At 32.4% G+C, this 26,585-nt stretch overlaps 2 protein-coding genes across 2 annotated transcripts; one reads left to right on the forward strand and one right to left on the reverse strand.

Moving 5' to 3' along the window:
• The first annotated feature begins 314 nt into the window (after positions 1–314).
• LOC128174158 (uncharacterized) lies at positions 315–5,271 on the forward strand. Its single transcript, XM_052839780.1, has 5 exons — positions 315–848; positions 1,348–1,418; positions 4,007–4,092; positions 4,308–4,417; positions 4,927–5,271. Exons 1-5 carry the CDS (start codon positions 744–746, stop codon positions 5,269–5,271), a joined length of 717 nt encoding a protein of 238 aa, XP_052695740.1. The 5' UTR covers positions 315–743.
• A 14,576-nt stretch (positions 5,272–19,847) lies between these two features.
• On the reverse strand, positions 19,848–23,751 carry LOC128171168 (uncharacterized). Its single transcript, XM_052836900.1, has 6 exons — positions 23,694–23,751; positions 23,072–23,278; positions 21,425–21,667; positions 21,167–21,247; positions 20,934–21,048; positions 19,848–20,084 (listed from the first exon to the last, which is right to left on the reverse strand). The coding sequence occupies exons 1-6, from the start codon at positions 23,749–23,751 to the stop codon at positions 19,919–19,921; spliced, it is 870 nt and encodes a 289-aa protein (XP_052692860.1). The 3' UTR covers positions 19,848–19,918.
• Between the last annotated feature and the right edge of the window lie 2,834 nt (positions 23,752–26,585).

Consider the following 26,585-nt stretch of genomic DNA (forward strand, 5'->3'; position numbering starts at 1 on the left):
CGGGGGGGGGGGGGGGGGGCTTAACACCGTCCCTCACTTTTTCTGCAAAGTTAGACCCAACTATTGGGCACGTTGCATCATAGAGAGTTCAGCCCCCCCCCCAATTTTTTTCTCGCAGCAGAGATATAATAGAGCTCCTAAATTTACCCTTGAAAAGATTGAAATATTAAGAAGTTTGAGTCATAGGTATATAACCCCCCCCCCCCCCCCCCCCCCGATTAGGATTTTCATGATTTTGAAGATTAGGGTTTTTTAATGTGTTTTTTTTCTTCTTGTTTTTTGCTTGTCAAGATTTCAGAGGATTAGTCCAGTCCCCACTTTCAATTTGCTTCCGTTGCCACTGCATATTTACGATAACCTTTAATTTACTTAGACGATACGAAATGATTGTAAAATAGAATATATAGAGTTCCATGCAACTGGTACACATTAGAGTAAAATAATAATGTATTTATGAACAATTTGATATAAATAATGATAATTTGCAAATTGTTGCTTGCCAGACTTTAATTCAAAATATTGAAACTGTTAAAAAGATATCATATTATCAAAATTAAAGATCATAAATACAGTTAGAATTCTACATTAAAAAAAAACATAATGAAAAAATACATAAATGAAGCAATCCCACAATTCCTTTCCTGAGCTCTGATTGGCTGTTCGTTTTCGCGGGTCCATCTTTGGGTCCAGTTTCAGAGCCCAGTTACTCGTTAATATAAACTCAAAGTTGTACGACGTTAGAAATGGACCAGAGAACCGCTGATCGTGTTTTGTCTGAGCTGGCTCATCTGAGGGAAATGTTTTCGTCCAAGAGCAAGAAGGCCCTCAAGATGCCCGACGGAATTCAAGTAAGTTTTAAAGTAGCTAGATCGGCTGGAGATAAAAATGGCGCCATTGGTTTGTTTGATTTCAGTTTTAAAAAGTTACTGCTTAAAACTCGGTAAATGGTACAAGAATCGATAAATTTATTATCATAAGAACAACATTGATATTTTGCAATGCTAAAAATTGTGAACAAACATCAAATGTACTGATTTCCTCGGCATATTGCCGATCGTTCAAACATCAAAGACTTGGCGCCATTTTCTCATGTGCTTTTCAGTCGCATTTCGTCTCATGATGAGTATATATTAGCGACTATTGGCAACAATAATCTTTTGATACCTGTTTAAATCGATTTTTAAAACATCGTATCAGTCAATCAGATCACCAATAAATATATCGTCAACTTTGTTTGGAAATAAACGGCATCCGATTTTACACTTTATAGTTAAATTCACATTATATCCGGTGTAGACTGAGTCTTGTAGACAAACCCAGCGATTAACGAGTTGTTTTTACTTATAGAGAGCTGTAAGGCAAGTCATCAGAAAGCTGAAAGAAGATGTAGAAAACCCCTTAGTAGTGGATTATGACAAGTAAGTTTGTAGAAGTTACTGAAAACTAGGATGTGACGATTTTCTTTTGTTAGTCAACTTTGTGTGCCTGGTTCTAGGCTTACATGTTCTAGTAGCTGTTGACCTGTTAGGATTTTTTTGTTCGTAAATTATGCAAAATTATCCCCAAGCGATTTGTTCATACTATAAGTATTTACCATGATAACTACCATTGTTTATAGTACAGTAAATAAGTCCACTGCATGAAACAATTATAGTATGATAGTTCAAAATTGCAAATTGTTTAGAACCTGCAGGAAAACTAAACTTTACATGCATTGGGTGTAAACAGAGAATTTTTATTATGACATTGGGTATGGTTTTTTTTAATTGTAAAAGTAACAAACAGGATAGGACGGCTTAAGAATGATTCAAAATTTGGCATGGCGTCGTATTAGTGATCGAATAAGGAATCAGCATCTGCTGATTCAGGCCTCTCACACCCATTTTTGGTACTGGGGCCAGGGCCAATGAATTTGGAAAAATACGACGTTTTGATAGAAATTGGGACTTTTTCTCCTTCTTTATGTACAGTCCCTTAACATATGGTAATATGGTAAATTGATATATTGGTATTATGCGACACATTCATGTGGATAAGAGTGCATTATAGCCATAATACTTTCACCGGTTTATAATCTTCTTATTTTACAATTTTTAACCAAGATATACATTTTAAATATTTTGGGAATAAGTAGAATTTTAAAATCCCCTTTCCAAGCTGGATTTGAACTCATGACCTATAGATTTGAAGTGGATCCTCTAACCTACTGGGGTACTCTTTGCGAGAGAAACTATTTAAAGAATTACACTTGATTTTATTTTTTATTTCGAAAAAATGTCATATACCATGATACTACCTGAAAGTCAATAAATGTGTTCAGGAATAGGACAAATAGATAATCTTATGTTGGTTGAGGTCTCAATTTGTATATGGTTGGCAATAAATGATAGCACATTTAAGAAAAAAAAAACACTTATTATTAATGAATATATAAATATTTATAATCAATTAGGTGTGTTAAGTACATTTTATATATATGCTTACATATTCAGGTTTCAATTTTGAAAAAAAAAAGTTGCTTGGTATTCAAAGGTATTGGGATATAACTTCTCTAGAGCGACAGCTTAAAGTGCTTTCAATGATTTAGGGTTCTAGTTTAAATGATTCATGGTGTTGGAAACAAAATCAGACACTCCCAGTGACCTACAATTGGTTGACTTGGCTTTTTGGAATTCTAACAAGGTTTTCATATCCTCATTCTGCTATGTTTTCATATGCTCTTTAATAAAATGTTTCTGATATATACAGTTACTTGCATAATTAAAGGTTGCCGGTTTCCAAATTTCAGAAGTCAACATTCAAAAGGTTTTTTTCTTTATAAGTCCCCTACCAGTATCACCGGAGGGGACTATAGCTTTCCTCTGTGTCCTTCAGTCCGTCTGTCTGAACCACTTCAGTTTTACACACTTTTTTTTCTTTATGCGTTAGAGGAATATTATGAAACTTGCTGAACAACTTCAAAACATCAAGCTACAGATCAAATTTACAATTTTGTAGCGTCTGGTTGACATATATTTGAGAAAATTAATTTTTCATATTTCAATTTTTTAATATTCTGGTTCGTTATTAGGTTTGGTGTGTGTTGAATAAATGAGGCAGTATGATTGTACAATGTAGTCATCTGCAGTGATTATATCATGCGTTACTTTTACCATTCCTTTTATCATTTCTAACAAACAAATTAGTTTTGCAAAATAGTGTCAAGCATTGTGTTGTAAATTTAATTGCCAAGTTTTTTTTGGTATTATTACAATCGGGTTCGTTTTCGGGTTGGGCTATTTAACTGTTTGGATTGATTCGGGGTACAGAAGACGGTAAGAAATGATATTGTTAATAACAGTGCAAAGTTTTTACAAATTTCTACCAGTGAATACTTATTGGACATGGGGAAATTACAGGAGATAGAATAAACAGTATTATTTTCCCTATTTTGTTTTTAATTTCTGTATCAACTATATAGTGTGAATTTCCTCTGTCCTTTTATCTCTGATTAAAGGAGAACATCTCGTTTATAATAGTTTTGAAAAAGTTGTATGCTTTGAAGCTTTTATAGAATAATACAAACCAGTAGGGGACGTGTATAGTTTGTGCAATACTCTCCGAGTGCTTGTTGTGTTAGTAAATGTACCAGACGAGTATAAACTTTGACATCACGATCTTTTGCAAATGTAAAAAAAAAACATTGAAAAACTGTTTACTGTGGTAGTTGTTTTTGAGATGAAAAAATAATAGGTGGCCAGTCTTAAACTTTGAAAATGGAAGATATGTCACATCCATCTTATCTGGGATATTGTAAAATTGTTCCAATCAAAAGTTTGTTTCTGTATGTTGGTCAGACTTGTGTGAATACTGGCGCTTGAAAGCTCATTTGGTAGAGCACCTGACGAGAGATTCATGGGCTAGGGTTCAAATTCCGATCTGGTCCATCATTATTTCTCCCAGCCTGTTACACTTGATACTCATCCATGAAACTTTAACTTTGAAATATTTTTTTTTTTTATATAAGGTTTGAAAACAATGATATAAGGACAATTGTGCGAGAAGTTAGGAGGAGCTACACCAACTATGATTGGGGATCAGGTACCATTGAAGGTAAAGTAAACAGATGTTTCAAATGTCACAATAATTGATATTTTTAATGTATATATATATGACTGTAGATATCATAGTTTCTCAGAGAACCATAAATCAAAATTCAAAGATGTAATCTACAAGGTCTAAATATGTCTAAACTAAAGTGATATTTGATTGCAGGTAGAATATAAACACTGTCTTTAGCGCATATTAATTTTGTATTAATTTTTCAGAGGCATTAAGGCGAGTATGGAGAAATATGCGTGATGAAGAAAGAAGACGCGAGAAAGGGAATAAGGAACTCCACAGACGCCAGAGTAAACAGGCAAAGCGCATTAGAGATGTAAGATTTACTTCGACAGATTTCTTTCAGACTACCAAGTCATTCTTTATTGATTTAATATCAAATGATTTGTTTAGAATTAATAGTTATCATTATTCAGTCTTTTGAACTTCAACATTATCTTAGGTGGATATGCATTCTGATGCATTGATATAAATATATAAAAGAAATTAGTAAATGTGTATGCTACATGTAGAATCAACAAGTGGCGGTAGTTCCTTTGTGTTTAGTGTTTGACCTTTAAGAGGGCTACATGGTTGTGGCCATTATTAGGCTATATTTACCTTCTTGCAATGAAGAGCTTTGTATAATAAACATGTAATGATAAATATTTCAGGCAGATCTGATGTTAATTTGTTGACCATACAGCCTCCTTAGGCTAAAAGAGGCCTCCCACTCTTAAAATTATATCCAGCTTGAATTGCCAAAATATTTAATGAATCAATGTAGAAAGATAACCTTTTAAAAATGTCAAAGAATGTAATAAACAGAGATTTAACTTTTTTCAGAAATTAAAGAGTAGATGCACTCAGCTGAAAAATGATGCCATCTACAAGAAAAAGGACCGAAAGAAGATAAGAAAATGCCTATCCAAGGAGGCCACATCACCAGAAGTGACAGACGAAGATGAACCAACACAGCGTGTTGCGATTCCCTTTGTGTGGGAATCAAGTCTTCTGCGGGCAATCAAGTGTGATCTGGACAGAGGATACAGCGATTCTCTCGGGATTCAACAAAGGAGGCAGAAGTCTAAAGTGACCAGGAGTGCCACTGAGATGACCATGACCCCACCTCCAAGGGACATTCCCGGCTGGGCAATCTCTACAACCTATCACCTTGATCATAATGGCTGAACCGTAGTGAGATCTCTAATCTCTTCATCAACCAATCCCTCTGTGCCATAAAGTCCACCTTCTTTTCAGTTTTTGTAAAAGGGAAAAATGCCATAGAATTGTTAAGTACATACATGATTTCCTGTCTAATATTTTTTTACAAGTAAATTCTTATTATCGTAGAGAAAAAAATAATTGATATTTTCATCTTTTCATTTGTATATAGTGCTATGAAATTAAGGCATTGTTATGCATATTTTGCGCTTTAAAGATTATAGTTTGTTATAATAATATATTATTTATTTTAGAAAAAAAGGTTACCCATAACTGGATTATCTTTTTATTGAAATAAGGGTTTTTATTATAGTGCTTAGAAATGAAGCTAGTGTTTTAATGTTTGAAAGAAATTATGATATATGCATTGATGGATTTTTTTATCAGGCAAACAAAAGGGGGGGGGTGTCAGAGAAGCACAACTTCTATAAACGGATGCACAGACTTTTCATACTTTTTAGATATTTAGGGAGCAATGTGTTAATGGGTATATTAGTTAATACCAGTAAATTTTGGTTCCAGTATTTTTTAGGGTATTTTGACCCTTGAATTTAATAATTTTGTGTTGTTAAAGATGTGCATAAGTTTTTATCTGATGATTTTTTTTCAGTTATACCCCTTTATCAAATAATTTTGTGTGTTAGTACAAGTAATGGGGTAATGGGAGTTAGTGATTTTTTTTTCTTCATTTTTTCAAAAATTATATTTGTTTATGATTTTAACACAATTTTAGAAAATCTTTATCAAGGGAATTGTTAGGTTGGCCCTGTCATTAATTTTAAAAAAAACCGTCTGTGTTCCAACCTTTATAAAACTATGCATCTTACCCCACTACACATAGACATACAATGTTTATGACATTATGTCACAAGATGGTGATTGGTGATTTGTTTAATTCTTTGTATCAATTGATTTGGTTGTGCATCATCATAACTAAGTGGTTTAAGTACTGTGCTTGTGAAAAAGAGATCATGAGTTCAAATCCGTTTTGGATTTTTGTTCAATTTGACTTTAACACATGAGCCCCCCCCCCCCCCCCCCCCCCCAATCAATCAAATGTATATACATGTGTATTTAAAATACAATGTTTAAATATATTTAAATTCAAATGTCCTTTTGCATTAAATAGTGAAAAAAAAATTGATGACATTGTATTGCACAAACTGCAATTTTAGACAGGTCCAATAATCATACATGCATTGGTCTATAGATTGCAAGTGAGAAAGATAAAGATTGCAGATTAGTATGCTTGTGTGTGATTGATTTATTGTTATTAGGTTTTGTGTATATCAAGATGAAGTTATTTATGGGAAACTGACAATAATATGATAAACAACTTTTATATTTAATGCCAGATTTGTTGCATAGATTTGCAATTTTATTACATGTACTATGATCTGAAATTTCATAAATGTACATAGTGCTTGTATATTTTGAGAATTTACCATTAACATTGTTATGCAATAAATTGCTTTGATGATGAATGTCTTTAATTTCTTATCAATATATGAACATCTGATTCAATTGGTCAGGAAAGAATATAATATATATTCTACACAATATTTTTGTACCGAAAAAAATTGATAAAAAATTTAAGTTTATTAATGGTTTACGCATTGCGTAAACTTAGGCTGTCCACCATTCCAGGTGGTTTACGCAGTGGAAACTTCAGGTTTATGATTGGTTTCCGCAGCGGAAACCTGCCGGAACATTGAATGTATCTATGGTTTCCGCACTGCGGAAACAATTAGTAATCCTCATGTTTCTGCAAGTTTCCGCTGCGTAAACCACCTGGAATGGTGGACACCCTAAGTTTACGCAATGCGTAAACCTATGTAAACTTCAGGTTTCCAAATGGAAACCTTGTGTAAACCATGATTTTTCTTGAGTTTCCGCACAGTTTCCATAAGGTTTCTGGTGTACGAAAACTGTATTTTTCATCCAGTGCAGGGTCTCAAACTATTGCCATTCTCAATCAAAGGGGTTACCGGTAGGGGACGTGTATTGCTTATGCAATGTTTTCTTTATTTGATAAATAAATATACATGTAGCTTTTAATGAAACTATTTTACCCGAATAATCAACAAAATGACACCATTTTTTAAAGATTCTACCGGTCCTTTCTAAAATAAAAAAATCTGTGGATGAAATGGTAAGCTTCAGTCCAAAGGATGTCATTTTCTTACTGAATAAATGGGAGACACTATCTCTTAATGACGCCAACGAACAGGAGGAATTTTTTAAAGAGACAAAAAAATCTTTACAAAAAACTTGGAAAGAAGTAGATGAGGACTGCATATTTAGGATTTCGGCAAAAAAGGTACCAACGTTTCATATTACTTCAAAGGAAACACGTATCGTAAAAGTTATTTTTGTCATTCTTGAAACTGTCATCAAAAGCCTTTATTCGCATGTAGATGCATGTAGGTCCAATAATAAGATCGAAGAAGGATACGTGTTTCATATTTTTTTTCTTAAGGGGTGGGGAGGGTCCGACATTTATTTTCCTAATAATTTTCTTATGTAAGTTTATGAAAATTTAATTTTCTATTGGTTCATTCACATTCACCTTAATAGATTTGTGCATTTTTTAATTAAGCTACATGTATCAAACTATTTTATTCCAAATTTAATCCAAATTTAGATTGCGAAGAAAAAACCGCAGTACACAGAGGAATTTAACAAGTTTCAAATAAATCTCAAAAATATTATAGCAAGGAATGGAAACAAGCGAGTAAGGGTTCATATAAGGTATTTTTCTCTCTTTTTCTCTTTTTCAATATTCCATTTTGTTTAACTATTGTACTTAAAGCTTATCGACATGAAATGTAAACATTCAACATAAAATTTGAATATTCATTGACATTATACACTTATGTCCCTATTTTGAAAGTCAGACTAACACACTTGAATATGCAATGATCTATTATACTCTAACTTTAATATATGCATTGTTGTTTTGATTAAGTTATGGACACTTTTAACATTTAGGCCAAATGTGTGTTTGATCAATGTGATGATTATAAATACATGCAAAAATCATACTCATTCAACAGAATGATAGACTTTTTTTTTCTTTTAAATTAACTTTAATCTAAATATATTCTGTTAATGCAAGTGGACATTTTACCCAGATTTCTGAAAGATTTTCTTAAGGAATGTGAGAGAGTTCTTTCAACAAAGCTTGCATGTGCTATGCAGAGTGCTGAAGAAAACCAAACAAACTTAGATCATTTGTCTAAAGAAATGGAAAAAATCGAGAAGACAAGAAAAGAGGTAATATAATTATTTAAATAACAATTGATATTTTCTTACAAAAAAAATTGAGTTTTTTTTTTTTTTACAAGTGAATTCATATAATACTGTTTTAATGTTGATATTGGGAGTAATTATGCCATAATTTATCATATAAAATGTGATAACAAAAGTATTCCTGTTTTTCAAGTTATGGCATCATTCTCGCTGTAGACTTTGCTTTAGAAAAGGAATCGACCTTAAATTACTTGCCATGTTAGGCATGACCTATACGTTAAAACCGCTCGTAAATGGGCATCGTCAGACAGGTATATCAACATTTCGATTAGGTTTCATCCAATTGCAAATCTGAAACTTGTGGCCAACGTGTAGTTTTTCTTTCGTGGTCTTTTGATTTTTATGCATTAATTTTAATTTGAGTTTATATGCATACATGTATTATGTTTATATAATAGTGCATTGATCTGTTTGTTTGATGTGTGGGGCATGTACAGCGATTTAGTAATAACCTATCTATCAGATGCTGAAGCATACATTTCTACTTTTGACCCTAAAGGATTAAAAAAGTCTTTAAACTGATTGCTGAATTATTGGAACTATTTCTTTTAAAACTAATCTACAGAACATAACTGCAAAGCTCCATAAAATTAAACCAGTTGGTTGTTGAGAAAAAAAAACTGTGAATTAAATAAAACCTGAAATTTAAATTTTTTGTGTATCTGCTTTTAAAACAAAATTCAACTATAATAATCGTTATTTAAGTAATAAACAGGGAGTTTACTTTAATATTAGAGTTAATAAACAAAATTTTGTTAATTTTAATTCTAAGACAGAGATAGACACTGGACAAAATAAATGGTGCCAAAAGGGTCCTCAATAATATAACTTGGAACTTTGATAACGAAGGTCATGGAGTAATGGCTAGTGATTAAGATCAGGGGTTCTTGAGGATTGGGAGAGAGGGTTGGGTTTTGATGACGCTTTTATTTCATTCATCAAAGATATACTTTTTTTGGCTGTTAATTTGATAAATTTGAGTTTAAAATTCAGACGTGCTATTCATGATGTGTTAATTTTATGTATTGCACTAAGTTGTGATTTTTATAGAATCCAGAATACAGGGTATTTAAAATAACCCTGTTTATTTTTTTTTTTATTTCTTTAAATGTAGGAAATTTCAAATATTGACAGAAGAATTGAAACATTTATCGATGAAGCATCGCAGCAATTTCATGATTATATTCATCACGAGGACTTCAGAGCAAAAGTTCTTGATGATACAGATAAATTCACAAGATTGTCAATTGGAAAAGAATTGAATACTCGCATCGAAAACGAGACAAAAACTTGGCAGAAAGAACATATTGAGAATATCATTCAAGAAACAATACTGGGGGATCTTCTTAAGAAATTTGAACACATTCACAGATCTCTGCATTCAATCAAGGACAATTTAACAGGATTTAAAACACCGTTTGACGTTGAGAACAAGGTTGCTGCGGCAGTTGCTTCTGGTGTACTACCAAGTGGTGCGGGTCTTCTTGGAAGTTTCCTGATTAATCGCATAGTTCCACATCATGGGATATTTGTTGGAATTGCAGCTGCAGGAATACTAACTGGGATTGTCCTTTCTAGTATAGTAACATTTGATGGCATAGGCAGTTTTGAGACTGTACGCGAAAAAGCATTTCAAGCGAGAATAGCTGTCTTTACAAAGGAAAAAATAAAAGATACTCTAAGAAAAGAATATCTTCACGACGTTGAAAAAGTCATTAGTGTCTTTCTTAAAGGGGATTTGGTTAACGAGATAATGAAAATTAAAGAAAATATTATAACGATGAAAAATGAACACATTATCTTCAAATCTGAACAAGAAACGTTGTCTTCATTGGAATTAAACGTGATCCAGAAAATTGAACGGCTAACGCAGATTGAAGGCATCATTACTTATAAATAAAACAAATCATGGCAATTAGAATTTCTACAATTAAAAAAACTGCAGAGTTTAGAGACGGTTATCATCCGTGTACTATAAAGCTTTAACGAAAGTGCATCCACTTCATGTATATTCTTTACAAGGGACCTTTTTTTTGGATTAAAGTCACTGAATCTAAAAGAAGAGTGCCATCAGAATTCAGAGAATAGAATTTCATTAGAACCATTGTTGAATAATTGATTTTTTTAGATTAATAGTTCATATACTACATGTATAGAAAGTTTTTTAAAGAAAATAAAACATTTCTTTTAAAAAAAATGGATTTGGACTCTCTTAAAACCTTCATTGTTATCGGGTTTTTTCCCGTAACTAAACAAACATATTTTCTTAAAAAAATGTTTATCGTAACATTTTGTGTTAGGATAATTCTGGCAAAATCCCGAACTTTTGGTTGTTGCCACTTCAACAATTTCCCTGGAATTTGTAATGCTTTCTTAGATTTTATAAGCTTCGTGCATTTCCGGTTTCACAAAGTAAGTTGTTGGTTTTTTTTTTATAAATAAAGATAATGCATTTCACTTGTTTATAAAAAAAAACAAATTAAGATATTTAGTGTTTTGTTTTCCTAATGTTATTCGTATATATTCACTCCGTTAAATAAAGTTTTTCAAGCTTGCAGTGAAACTGAAATCTAATACTCAATCTCATTGACGATGAAGATGATGGACATTTAATTGAAAACTGTAAGAAAAAAATGTCTGGCTGTGAAAGGGGCCGTAATTTTAATTTTCAATTAAAAAATAGCTTAACATGTCTCAAACTTTTTTTGACATTTACATAAGTGTTTAACAAACTAACAGTTGATCCCTACAAAGCATTAGTGCTGCATCTTTATATGTTGTACATGCACAAAGTTTGTGTAACTGTATTCTTTTTTAGCTCACCTGAGCCAAAGGCTCAAGTTAGCTTTTTTTCTGATCACAATTTGTCCGTTGTCTGTCGTTGTCGTTGTAAACTTGTCACATTTTCATCTTCTTCTCAAGAACCACTGGGCAGATTTCAACCAAATTTGGCACAAAGCACCGCTAGGTTAAAGAGATTCAAGTTTGTTCAAATGTTTAAAGGGGAGATAATTGAGAATAATTGAACATTTGTTGGTATTTTTCAAAAATCTTCTTCATAAAAAACTATTTGGCCTGGAAAGCTTAAACTTGTGTGGAGGCATCCTCAGGTAGTGTAGATTCAAGTTTGTTCAAATTATGGTCCCCGGGGGAACGAAGGGGTCACAAGAGGGGGATCAAGTTTTACATAGGGATATATAAACAAATTCTTTAAAAAAATTCTCAAAATCTATCAGGCCAGAAAAGCTCAAATCAAAATGGGAGAATCCTCAGATAGTGTAGATTCAAGTTTGCTCAAATCATAGTCCCTGGTAGTAAGGTGGGGCCACAATGAGGGAATGGATTTTTTACATAGGAATATATAGAGAAAATCTTTAAAAATCTTCTTTTCAAAAACTATTAGGTCTGGAAAGCTCAATTTACAAAGGAAACATCCTCAGGTAGTGTAGATTCAAGTTTGTTCAAATCATGGTCCCTGTGGGTGGGGTGGGGCCACAATAGGGGAATCAAGTTTTGCATAGGAATATATAGAGAACATCTTTAAAAATATTCTTTCAAAAACTATTAGGCCAGAACAGCTCAAATGAAAATGGAAGCATCCTCAGGTAGTGTAAATTTAAGTTTGTTTAAATCATGGTCCCAAGGATAGGGTGGGGCCACAATAGGGGGATCATGTTTTACATAGGAATATATTGAGGAAATCTTTAAAAATCTTCTTCTCAAAAACTATTAGGCCAGGAAAGCTCAAATCAAAATGGAAGCATCCTCAGATAGTGTAGATTCAATTTTGTTCAAATCATGATCTCCGGGGATGGGGTGGCCACAATTCGGGATCAAGTTTTACATAGGAATATATAAAGAAAATCTGTAAAAAATTTCTTCTCAAAAACTATTAGGCAAGAAAAGTTCATATTTGAGTAGAAGCATCCTCAGATAGCGTAGATTCAAGTTTGTTCAAATCATGGTCCCCGGGGGTAGGGTTGGGCCACAATTAGGGGAATCAAGTTTTACATAGGAATATATAGAAAAAATCTTTAAAAATCTTCTTCTCAAAAACTATTAGGCTAGCAAAGCTCAAATTTAAGTGGAAGCATCCTCATATAGTGTATATTCAAGTTTGTTCAAATCATGTTCCCCAGGGCTAGGGTAGGGCCACAATGAGGGGATAAATTTTTATACAGGAATATATAGAGAAAATCTTTAAAAACATATATTTTAAAAACTATTTGGCCAAGAAAGCTCAAATTGGCTTGTAACCAATCTCAGATAATGAATTTTGTTCAAATCATGGTCCCTGGGGGTAGGGCGGGACCACAATGGGGGATAAATTTTTATATAAAAAGAAAATCTTTAAAAATCTTCTTCTCAAAACTATTTAGCCAAGGAAGTCCAAATTTGAGTGGAAGCATCCCCAGATCGAAGTTTGTTTAAATTATAGTCCAGGAGTATGGTGAGGCCACAACGGGGGATGAATTTTTACATAGGAATATATAGAGAACATTTTTAAAAGTCTTCTATTTAAATACTATCTGGCCTGAAAAGCTTAAACTTGTGTAGGGAATCCTCGGGTAGTGTAAATTCAAGTTTGCAAAATCACAGTCCCTAGTGATAGGGCGGGGCCGTGATGGCGGTTTGAATTGTTACATATGAATATATAGAGAACATCTTAAAAAAATATTGTGGGGAAGTTTTCGGTCCAAAACTCAGTTCTTAGTGTGAAAGCACAGGTTATGCAGATTTAAGTTTGATGGAACCATGAATCCCTAGGGAAAAATGGGGCTACAAAATGGAGGAGGGCGGGGGTATATAGCAATAGAGAAAAATCTTCTTCCAGGTACAACAACAAAAGAAGCTTGGAATTTACCCCCCTAAAAAGAGGTGGATAAAAATGGACAGATTTTCAAAAAATAAATTGCAAGATCTACTGTACTGTACTTGTCAAGATATTTTGATACTGTAATGCTAATTTGATCAGAATTAAGGCAATAGTTCCTCAGGTGAGCGATGTGGCCTATGGGCCTCTTGTTCTTATTATGTTTACTTTAATATTAAAATTGTCAGCACAGTGCAAAATGTGTTTAGGTTTTTAATTATCCATTTTTTTGAAGAAATACCAATGATAAAAGACCCGCATGGTTAACGTACAACAGAGGACAGATATCAAAACCGCAATGTTATTTATTCCTAATAAAGTTTACACTCCTTATCTACTGATAATAATTATAATCTGATTACTCCAAAATTGTGTAAAAAATCTTCACATTTGTTGTTGCATTCATTATGTACTGGCATTTGAAGCCATCAGTAAAGCGAGCGTTTCTAAATTCTGACATGGACAATACTTTTATAGTCACTACATGTGTTCAACTTTTTACTTCATTCAAATCGTAACTAAATTATAGTTTAAACTGTAAACATTTGTTTGATTTCTTGAAATAATCAATTTTCACGCCAAAATTCAGCAATACTTTCGGAAAAAATTATTATTTTTGTTTTGGGCCCTATTTTAAAAAAAAAAATGGCAAGTTAGATAAGCCACAAATAAAATAAATGAACAAGTTTGGTCCTCATCTTTATATCCAAGATGTCTTTGGATAATTGGCATTACTAGCATTTCAGGTGTCGACCTCCTTAACCATGTTAGCTTTTACACTCAACAAAATACTAATACATTTTCATTTTGATGCACAATTGCATATTATTTTTCATTACTACATTTATATGACAAAAATAGAACGCGATACCTATACAATATTCAAACACGTGTATCTACACATCTAAGACATTTTGCAAATAAAAAGTCTGTACCAGAGAAACCGCTTACAGCTTTAGGATTTCAACAAGTGTGAGATTATGCCTGTGAGCTTTAACTGATAAGTATGGAACGCCATAGCTGCCTTAAGGTCAATTTCATATTACATATATTGGTATATCTTTTATATGCAATAGTAATATCATTATATGCAATGCTAACATCATTATATTCAGTGCTAACATCATTATATACTGTTATTTCACCATTGTATTCAGGGGTAAAATCTTTATATGAAGTGGTAACATCATTACTGTTATGTCGTAAGATCATTATGTGCAGTGGCTTATTCATTATGTGCTATGAATAAATCTTTATATGATATGATAAACTCATTTCATACAGAGCTAAACTCATAATGAACTATTGTTCACTTGTTATGTTATATGGTACACTCTTCATGTGCAGTTGAAAAATCCTTTCATGTAGTGCAACTTCTTGACATTAGGTGATAAGCTCATTATATGCAGTCTTAACATCATGTTATGGTATATTAAAACGATAATGTATGGTAGTAAAACCTTTATGTATTGGGCTGAAAGCTTTACATGCAATTGTAAATCCTTTCTATGATGTGACAATTGTATAATGTGCCGTTGTTGAGTCATTATATTATGGGGCCAGTTCATTATGTGCAGTGGTATATTCATTATGTGCTATGAATACATCTTTATATGATATGATAAACTCATTTCATACAGAGCTAAACTCATAATGAACTATTGTTCACCTGTTATGTTATATGGTACACTCTTCATGTGCAGTTGAACTATCCTTTTATGCAGTGCAACTTCTTGACATTAGGTGATAAGTTCATTATATGCAGTACTAACATCATGTTATGGTCTTTTAAAACCATTATGTATGGTGGTAAAACCTTTATGTATTGTGCTGAAAGTTTTACATGCAATTGTAAATCCTTTATATGAAGTGACAATTTTATAATACGCCGTTGTTGAGTCATTATATTATGGGACCAGTTCTTTACATGATGTGATCATTTCATTATATGGAGTGGTAACTTCTTTAAATGCAGTCGTAACTCTTTATGATGAGGTTGTAAACTGGTTCTCGCTGAAAAGTTTTAATGGGGAGGAGGTCCAGTTTTATTTTGAAAACGATGCCGCGTTTATTGTGACGCTGCACATTTCCTAGTCAACTTGTCGTTTTTAAAAAAAAAGAGAGAGAGAGAGAGAGAGAGAGAGAGAGAGAGAGTTTGTTTCTTTGTTCTTGATACATCGATGTGTGGTTAAACGAATTAATTTTTAGTAGAGTACACGAAGATTAATTTTTAAAAATATGCCTCTTTGAAACAAAAATCAGATATGCCATGAAACCAGTCACATTTTTCAGTGTAACCATTTTACAATTTGTTTAATGCATGGGGGTTTTGGTCGGGGTTGGGATGGGTCGCCGGCAGGACCCCGCCCCCGAAAAATTCAATTTTCTTAAATTTCCATGAAATTACCAAAACTTTGCCTCGAACTCATCTCCCCCACTCCTTTGGCAGCTTCAGTATTCATCCCCCCCCCCCCACCCGAAAAAATTTTCTGGATCCGCGCATAAAATGGTCTTATAAATGATATGAAGATATCTGCAACAGCTTTATGGAAAATAGCACAGGGACTGCAACACCTTCTTTGTAGGATGTAAAATACAAAAATACATGCCCGGTGAGCTTAAATTTTATACAGTGGATGAAACAACCATAAAAAGAGGTAAGGAACAACCAATTTCTTTATTATTTCTTAAAAAATCAAATTGAAAAGAAAAAATGAAAACTACTTTTTATTTATGTCTACGAATGAAAATCTGCCTATTCCTTTTGTGTTTGAGGCATTGATCAGCGAGGAGTAGCACCTACGTAGTACATTGAAACGAAGTCTTTCGACTTTGATTGCTTCAGTTTTTGAAAGAAATTTTATTCTTACATTAGAAGCATACCCTACTTATAATACATTCGATTTTTCACACAAAATGGGTTGAATGATTGATATTATGATATCGATGTTAAAGGACAGATAAACTCTCTCTCTCTTTCTCTCTCTCTTCAAAATAAACGACAAATTGACCAGGAAATGTGCAGCGCCACAATAAACGCGGCATCGTTTTCAAAATAAAACTGGACCTCCTCCCCATTAAAACTTTTCAGCGAGAACCAGTTTACAACCTCATAATAAAGAGTTACGACTGCATATAAAGAAGTTACCACTCCATATAATGAAATGATCACATCATGTAAAGAACTGGCCCCTATAATATAATGACTCAACAACGGCACATTATACAATTGTCACATCATAGAAAGGATTTACAATTGCATGTAAAGCTTTCACCACAATACATAAAGGTTTTACTACCATACATTATGGTTTTAATATACCATAACATGATGTTAAGACTGCATATAATGAATTTATCACCTAATGTCAAGAAGTTGCACTGCATAAAAGGATTTTTCAACTGCACATGAAGAGTGTACCATATAACATAACAAGTGAACAATAGTTCATTATGAGTTTAGCTCTGTATGAAATGAGTTTATCATATCATATAAAGATTTATTCATAGCACATAATGAATAAGCCACTGCACATAATGATCTTACGACATAACGTAATGATGTTACCACTTCATATAAAGAATTTACCCCTGAATATAATGGTAAAATAACAGTATATAATGATGTTAGCACTGCATATAATGATGTTAGCACTGCATATAATGATGTTAGCACTGCATATAATGATATTACTATTGCATATAAAAGATATACCAATTCATATAATATGAAATTGACCTTAAGACAGCTATGGCGTTCCATAGATAAGTAATGCTTATTAAATTAATTAAAAACCTACTCTTATTTTTGATAAACAAGCCCGAAATGAGAATAAGGTTGTTGACACGCTTTGGCGGGTCCAAGTCAGGGTAGTTTGCATCAAAATATATAAGAAATGATACAGTACAACCTCTGATGAGAGAATGGGATGGACCTTTCCAGAACGGGGTAACCAAAAACACGGGTGACTAATCAACGTCATAGTGAAAAATATAGGACGAGTTTATCTAAATACTTTAAATCGGACATCTATAGTTAATACAAAAAAGTTACTAATAAAATGAAATAATTAAAAAAAAAACAATTATGAGGAAAAAAAATGACACAGAATATACAACAATGAACAAAGAATATGATTCAAAATATCAACTATGTATCCTATGAATGTGTAAAGTAGTAGTTCCCGTGTTTGCGCGGAATATCATCTTGTAGACATTTAAATTCAAAGGAAACAATTAAGCATAAAACGATTAGAACACCGTAGATAGAAACGTAATAAACAAAATAAAGCTAAATTTCCATTTAGATAAACTGCACCTCAGAAAAGCAGGGAACAGGTTCACTCTGGAGCTAGCCAATAGCTATTTAAAGTTAATACATGCGCCCAGCATAACTGGATGGTTTCCCAAGAAAGAAGTATATTTATAAACGACCTTCCTGCTGGACTGCCGCGTTCAAACTGATACTACCCGAACTTGCTTAGAGTCAGTAAACTGATGTTCAGTAAGGGTATTTACAGTTAAAACATTTTTGTTATGTTATCCTTTATGTTTTTGGTACAATATATAGCGTAATATATTTGGATATTTAAAACCTGTACATTAAGTTACCTGTAGCTGTATATGAAGTGGAAAAAAACTGTCGATTCTTAACTTAATCGACAGCTTCTCCAACTTAATATACAGCTACATGTAACATAATGTACATGTTTTAAATGTTGAAAGCAATACACACACATGGTCCTCAACAGTTAGGAAAATTTACTTTGATTCAAATATTAACATGAATACCAACATCAGTATTTAAAATATTATTTTACAACAATATGAATTTATCATCTCCGGAGAAAGCCATACATGCACAACAGATATGCTGACCATTTCAATGAATGGTTCTGTAAATGTGACTCCATAAACATATCAGAATTTGAATGAGAAAGACATATTTCCAGAGGTAATATGAATTTCACTAGGTGCACTGCTATTGGAATCACAGGAATCGCACATTTAAATCTTTTTGTTCACACTGCCCATCACTTGAGTTTCCCCCTTTGCCATCACTTGAATTTTCCCCTTTTGCCATCATCTGGATTTCCCCTTTTCCTTTTCCATGTCTAAAATGTCAAAATGCTAACTGTATTTACTCTTTCTTCTGGATCTCTAAATTTTGATTTCGTCAAAAATATACTTTCTCCATCTAATGAAGACATCTTTTCTCACTGAGTTATACCAAGAGAGTAGTTAGAAATCAGCTTAGATATCATTTAAATATAAACTTACCTGGCACTGTCCAACACCTGAGAATATTTATTAAGTTAACAATAGAGAAAATGTTTTAAGTAGGATAACATCCGAAAACTGTCCATTCTGTGAGAGAAAGAACTGTTCTCGGCATTTCGGGCCCAAATTGTTCTTTCTCTCACTGAATGGACAGTTTTCCGATTTTCTCCTTTACATAAATGAAAATAAATGACTAAGGGGCTGACCACGAAATACATGATTGTGGTTAGGTCAAAAACTAAATATACATGAATTTGAATGCGACATGTACATGTACACACTATTTTATTTTAATAGAACATCCATTTAAATTTGTACATACATTTACAATTCTAGGAATTTGTCTGTTAAGTAAATTACATAATATTTTTATATCATAGTTACACACTAAACACTCAATAATATGACCGTTCACCTTTGAATCAATTTATATATTGATTTCAATTAAAACAGAAAAGAAAACATGTACTGAAACTTCGCAAGAAAGACGTCCAAAATGTTCTTTGTAAGTTTGATCGAGAGAATTTTTCAATATTCACAACATTTTTTCTTTGTCAATCACCATCTTAAATTCACAATGTCAACATTTTGCCCTTAAGGTATCCGATCCTCAATAGCCTCAGATTCAATTAATCTGCGTGAATAACATATATGATGGGCTTCATACTCAGTATACTTTGATATAATTTTCCTATTTAAGTATCAATATGTAAGAGTTGAATGTGTCCTAATTAATGACCTTTTCTTTTTGTTTCCTTATTTTTTGGAAGAATTGCCCCTCTTTGCTTTTATCCTATAAAAATTAACTCTAAGAAAAAATATACACGGTATAAAATTTATTTTCAATAGTTAATGTATTCCTAATGATAAAATACATGTATCCACCGAAGCATTTTTGATATTCCTAGTAATTACTTTTTTAATTTTAATTTTAAAAAATGTGATAGTCTCCATAGACCTTAATGCAATCTTCATTAATTGATTACTGCTTAGTAAATAATATTTTTGAAAATTTCTCTCGGTTAATCTTTTTCTACTCGTAAATGCTTTAAATGATTAAATGATGGATATTCAAGGTTGGAAAATTTGGTCCTAATATGGATCGGATACCTTAATGTCAAGCGCTTTAGTAACCAGTAGATGTGCTGTTCATCGCCTCATGAACCCAGGACTGGAAATCTGAAGCTGGTCGTACTGAGGTGATCCACCGACCTGACGTAATTCTTGGTAAATTGTATTATTGATTCCGTGGGCTGCACAGCGTTTTATCTCTTGTGTTGCATTCCGAATTCTAGATGTTCTTTGTCTTAAAATACTAAAACACATAGATAAGAATTCCAACGTTAAAGATTAAACATAATCAAAACCAGATGTGCAATGTGATAGTTTTAGTTCTGTTTCTTCATAAAAATGTCATCGTATTTTGATAAACGTTGTTCTTTTATGTTGGTATACAGAATACATTTAACACCATTAGATTGTTATTAAATTTTAGTAATTTTATTTTTTTTAGGCATAAGAGCTGTTAATATTTAAAGTTTGTTTAAAACTGGACAGCACAATATTCGCTGAATGAATAAACTTTATTTATTTTACAACGATTGATAAGCAAGTTGTACAACTTTAATTAATATCTCTCGTTGGCACCGGTGTTAGCGCGATGGGGTCATTGGTGTGTGAAGAAGCCGGAGAGAACCCACGTGTCCAAGAAGGCGACCGCGATACCCTATCACATACAACCACTGTCGATCACGGGGATCGAACTCGGGTCGCAGCGGTGAAAAGTGAGTGCATTGTTCACTACGCTACTTGGACACCAATATTCGCTAACACCTTACCTTTCAATTTTCCTTGGTATGCAAAAATGAAATTGTGACTGTTTTATAGTTTGCATAACTTGCATCAAGATTGTTTTCTTGTATTACAAATTTGTGTGCAGTTATTCGTAGGAAATATCTCTATGTATAACGGTGTATAATTCATATTTGAATATAAATTATTAAAATGATCTTCTTGTAACTGTTATCAAAATATATTTGTTGAAAAAAAATGAAAATTCGGCAATTTTTTTGCTTGAGAAATCTATAGAATTTGGTCTTTTTTTTTTTTTGGCGCACTGCTTCTTACTTTGTATACCGTATTTACAGTAAAACGTTTTACTTACCAGGTTAACATGAATCCATTCATTGTGAGACTTATACAAAGGACTGCAATAACGGCATACAAAAAGAAATTCTTCTCTTCGTTTACATTCTGTTGTTTTGTTATTGGAGTGAATACTATTAAAGATATAATTGAATGTTTATTTTGATAAAAAAAACTATTAATAAAAGTCTGTTAAATATATATTATCATTTGTGATTAAATGCATATCATTAATTAATAAGTATCACATACCACATTCTCCGCTAACAATATCACATGTGTGACATCCAATGCACTGCTTGCAATTTTCACCAAATCTACCAACCTCACATCCTTAAAACATACAGAAATTTACTTTATAATACAACCCTACAGTAGTATGTTGCTATTGAAATGAGGAAAAAAAAATTAAAATTGTCTTTAATTCAGAAAATAAAATTACCACAAAACAATACGAAACTTGAAATAATTCGTCTGACGTGGGTTTTTTTTTAATAAGAGAATATCTACCGAGAATTTCTATTTCACATATTTCAAGGATAGCCCCTTCTTCTCTCGGCAAGATGTAATTGGTCTCCACAATGACATATCTTCCTGTGTGATTACATGGTATGTTTATTATATTCCGAGGCAATTCTGGGGCGGACGTAGTGTCGGTGTAACAGCGGGTTCGTTGTTTTGTTGTTGAGTGTCTTGCTGGGAGCTCAGAGACATCAAGATAAAACTCTCTATTATGTGCCAATATCCAAAAATCTGCAATATAGATTTAACTGGTTTTGTTTGTTTGTATTTTGCTTAATAAAAACATGCGGCTAGTTTGTGTATTGTGTGTTCTTCACAATCAGTATACTCTTTAAAACCAGAGAGAGAACAATATTAAAAGATCAATATAAATCATTTCATATTATTATTTATAAAGTATCTGTATGTTAATCAAGGCGATATTTGATTTTTATTTCTCTGGTTGTTTTAGCAAGTGCATATGGGAGAATGTTGATTTTTTTCATTTCAATAGAACATTGTTGAAGAACATTTGGAAGAGTCGTAATAGAACTATACTAAACTTGGTAAACTTGGTAAAATGATATTTGAATAAAGATATCTTATTTTTCGTTAGTTCTTTTAAAATATGTTTTCAAAAATTGCGGTTAATTTAAAATTTAAATTCTTGATCCAAAAAAAGAAATGTATAGGATATATAAGAAAAACTGGTTGTGAACATGGATTTTCCCAAGATCGACGATATAGTGAGACAAAGAATATATTTAACATACTGAGTTCTACTTGCATACGGACATGGATTTAAAAGAATATATTTAGTGAATAGATACGAAGTTTAAGCAACAGATTGCACACTTGAAGCTCGCGGCCAAAGTGTAGTATTCATATCGAGGATTTTCTTTTTTGAGGATTGCGTATGGATTTAATGAATTTATTTCATATTTAATATGCATATTCGGTTTGTAAATAATGCATTGCTATGTTTTTTGTTTTGTTTTGTTTTGCCTTTTTTTAAAATTTGTATTGTTTTGTTTTCTTTATGTAAATATTCTTCAGGGTTCACAAAATTGCGTAAAATTTGATAATTTGATCGCGTAACATGGCGAGACAAGATGTTCGAGCACACAGGTTACGATCACACAGGTAAGACCTCTTCAACAAAATATTTTACACTGCTTAGAGGTCGGAGGGTTAAATAGGGGTTATAAGAATAGCGGTGATTAAGGATACATATATATAACGGCTAGTGCCTTTTTTATGAGTGGTCTTCAGCTTTATTATTAAACTATTAATTTATGTCGCAGTATTCAAAAGGGTGTGGTTATCTAAGAGAGAGAGAGAGAGAGAGAGAGAGAGAGAGAGAGAGAGAGAGAGAGAGAGGCTTGTTCGACAGAAAATCGCATTTTTTAAAATTGTAATTGGTATGCGTTTGAAATACTTTTTTTTAAGTTTACAGGCGATTTGATACTTTGCGTCAAAAATATCCAGTTAAATACACATGTAGCACTATCATTCTTATAAGTCAATATAAAAGGGTCGGTCGTATGCACTATAAGTTATATATATATCAAGCTGATATTACATTTCAGACAGAGATGCATGCAAGTGCAAGGTTAAAACAATGTCAGAATGATAATTTTATGAATTGCATAGTACCATCGTTTGCAAAATAGAGTTTTACACTCTTTATACTAAACGACTCTCCGAGATCTGCCTGTAACCAAGCCTTGGGGCGTTTAATATCAGTGCTGGCACAAAACCTCTTTATAGAAGTTACATCGCCATCATTAGCAAAATCAGCCTCATGTTTATCGTAGGTCGAGCTTTGAGTGAGTACTGTTGTAGGTCGTCTACACAGATTTTCTGGTAAAAGAAAATGCCATATCCGTGTGTTACAAAATTAACTAAAGCAACATGTAGGTTAGTCTATGTTTTGTCATAAACGAACGAGTCTAATAACGGGTAATTTGATTGTACCCAAACATTATACATTGTTCTACAAAGAAAATGTATTTTATGTTCTTACTATATTAAATGCCGTAAATGAATATAATAAAAGAATGCACGTCCAGACAATAAAAATATGATTTAAAACTGTTGAAATTTAGTCATACTAGGCGTTTCAAGGGCAGGTTGGAATATTATAAGCGGAATTCAAATATAATACTCATTTTAATGACTTGTCTGTTTAATAAAAAGTACTATTATGATGAAACGAAACCTATTTTAATTTGCATGCATGTAAACAAAGGAAAAAATGACAGACAAACAAACTTACCATAACAGTAGACTAATCTGAAGAGTCCACTAAGTGCTATCAGATAAAGGACGCCCATTCTATAGAGGAATGCCCAGAAAGGTTAATCATAGAACAATTTTAATTTTATGATACGGAAGAAGAATCAAAATGACATACTCCACATCACGGGTTGTTTTATATTGTTTTATTATATGATTCATTAATTCCTAGCTCTTTGATTGGCTCAAATCCAACTCGAAAAAAAAAAAACCCAGAACGTTATATTCACCTGCACGTTAATATTTGATTTTCTCAACATTGAACTCATTGAACTCAGACGAATGAAAAACAATGAAGAGATTAATTCTAAAATATCTCCTAAACTTTATCTTAAGGGTATATAGAAATGAATAAAATATCATAAAGTTCAGAGGATTTCAACTTAGGAGGAAGTTATTTCAAAGAGGCAATGCATCGTAAGAGATTATCAAGAATGTCAAGGTCACCAAGTGACATCTAAACTTCTTATTCCCATGCTTTTAAAAAGGTCCTTGATTTCTTTTCAAGTACCTTTGAGATATGAGTTTTTACTGACAAATCGTGGTTTGCATGCATGAAACAGTCAATTCATTTCTAATGACACTTGAATACCCTACTTGACATTGACTGTGAGACAGACATGAAAGGTTGTTCATTTCAGAATGTACTAAAAATAACAAACAAGGGACGTTATTGGCTGAAATTTACCGTGTTTCAAATATGCACAGCACCAAACATTTCAAAAAGCCTTGATTTTATCAAATCCAATGGCATAACTTATATATGTGACTTAAACATTTATATCATTACATTTATGTTGAAAACTGTTCCATTTTTAGCAAGACGTCGACATTTTAAACGCGACGCCATGCATATTTACGGGAGAAGTAAGTCTACCTGTGTTGTAAAATATACCGGTACCTGTGCATGAGTTTCGGGCTTGTGAACTGCAGATAATAAGTTTAAATTTGTCACATGTAAATACAAGTACCTTACGGCTTCCATTGGTTATTCACTAAAGTACAGGAAGCAAAAGCTTTCATAATTTTTCTGATAGCAAGTCTTAATTTTAAATGCATAAACAATGAACTCGAAGAAGATAGGGGAAAAGGGGGAGGGGGGTCTTCGACTCTCTGAAACTTTGATAAGCAATCTCAATTAAAAAATGTCATTGGATGAAAATGAAATGGTAATAGGAATAATTGGACTGGGCTTGAAATATGTTAAAAACAAATTGAATCCTTTATATTTCACAATATTGTTCGCACCCAAATCTACACTCAGAGAGAGAGAGAGAGAGAGAGAGAGAGAGAGAGAGAGAGAGAGACCGATTTTACACGTGTATTTTTCTGCTTACAAAACGTATTATGTAAAAAAAAATCAACTTTCACACATAGAGTGCGTAAGAATCATATTATACATTAAAAACACTATAACATACATTTTTGTCAAACAAATTTCTATTTCCCTCGGACTTGACAAACTTTATCACGGAAAGAGCACGTGGTGCAGCTCGCGGGCTGATTTTATTGACAGGTGTAAAACGTGGACTCAGACTGAAACTGCTTTGTTGGATTCTATTACAATGTGCATTACTTTAAACGATAATATATTATTTAATTACAAATGAAATATCTCTCTCTCAGTTTCTTCAAATGAATGATGTCTGAACAAAATATTTAAAGTGTCCGATAGAGATGAAGTCAAAAATTTTAAGACCAGATCACGGAAGAAACTTTATTTAAATGCTTGAATTGTCTGATAAAGATTAAGTCGACTATTTTAAGACAAGATCATGGAATGAACTCTATATAAGTGTTTAAAATTGTGTTTAAAATGTCTGATACAGATGGAGTTAAAAACCTTAAGACAAGATCATGGAAGGAACTTTATCTAAACGTTTGAGTGTCTTATAAAGATTAAGTTAAAAATTTTAAGACAAAATCACGGAAGGAACTTTATATACCGATCCACTGATTCTACGATTCCTCTATAAAAACGAATATACCACATGCACAGTGTAGGAACGGAAGTGTACAGTTATGGACAGCGCTGTTTGTCGAAGCAAATAAACAAATAGAAGAGATAGATCTGCGAACAGTCGAAGATTTTAATTAAACAAATTGATAAATGGATGTTAAAAAAAAAAAAAAAAAAAAAAAAAAAAAAACTTCCTTAACAATTCGATACGTTATGGTAATAAGCTGGCACAAATAAAAACAGTTGTATTCCTTTTGAAAATGATTTTCAATGAACTTTTTGACAATTAATATCCAAGGTCACATTCCAAAATTGAAATGATTATTTTGTACGAAATACAATCATTAATACATACGACTAAATAGGGGACATGTGGAGGTAGATATATACTTTATGAAAATAATCTGATAATTTGATATCATTGCAAATAAAAGTAGAAAAAAATCCTCAGAATATCATGAGTTGTCATTATTTCATACTGTACGCGTAACGCAATTTTAAGCATATATTAACAAATGTAGAATTTTACTGAACGCGTAGTTCTATATAATTAAGCATTGGTTTGTAATGGTAAGTTAACTCAATAGAATGACCATTATATGATGAACTCATCACTTCAAAAAATTTCAATGATGAAAACAAATATTTTTGCTGCAGTTTTTTGTAATTAATAGTTTTTCACTCGACATTGCACATCCTTTTACATAGCTGCCATATGCACACGAGTGCTATTTAAAAAAAAAACTATATATGTTTTGGATTAATGAGATTAAAAAGAGGAGTTCTAGTACAAGTATTTGGATTGAAGTATTTATATTGACAAGTGGAACTAGAAACTGTATCTATAATATTCATACAGTATACGCAATTGATATAAAAACCTTTAACATAAAACTAGACTTTGGCCCGTGC

The sequence above is a fragment of the Crassostrea angulata genome, chromosome 2 (genome assembly GCF_025612915.1).
Source record: "Crassostrea angulata isolate pt1a10 chromosome 2, ASM2561291v2, whole genome shotgun sequence".
NCBI lineage: Eukaryota > Metazoa > Mollusca > Bivalvia > Ostreida > Ostreidae > Magallana > Magallana angulata.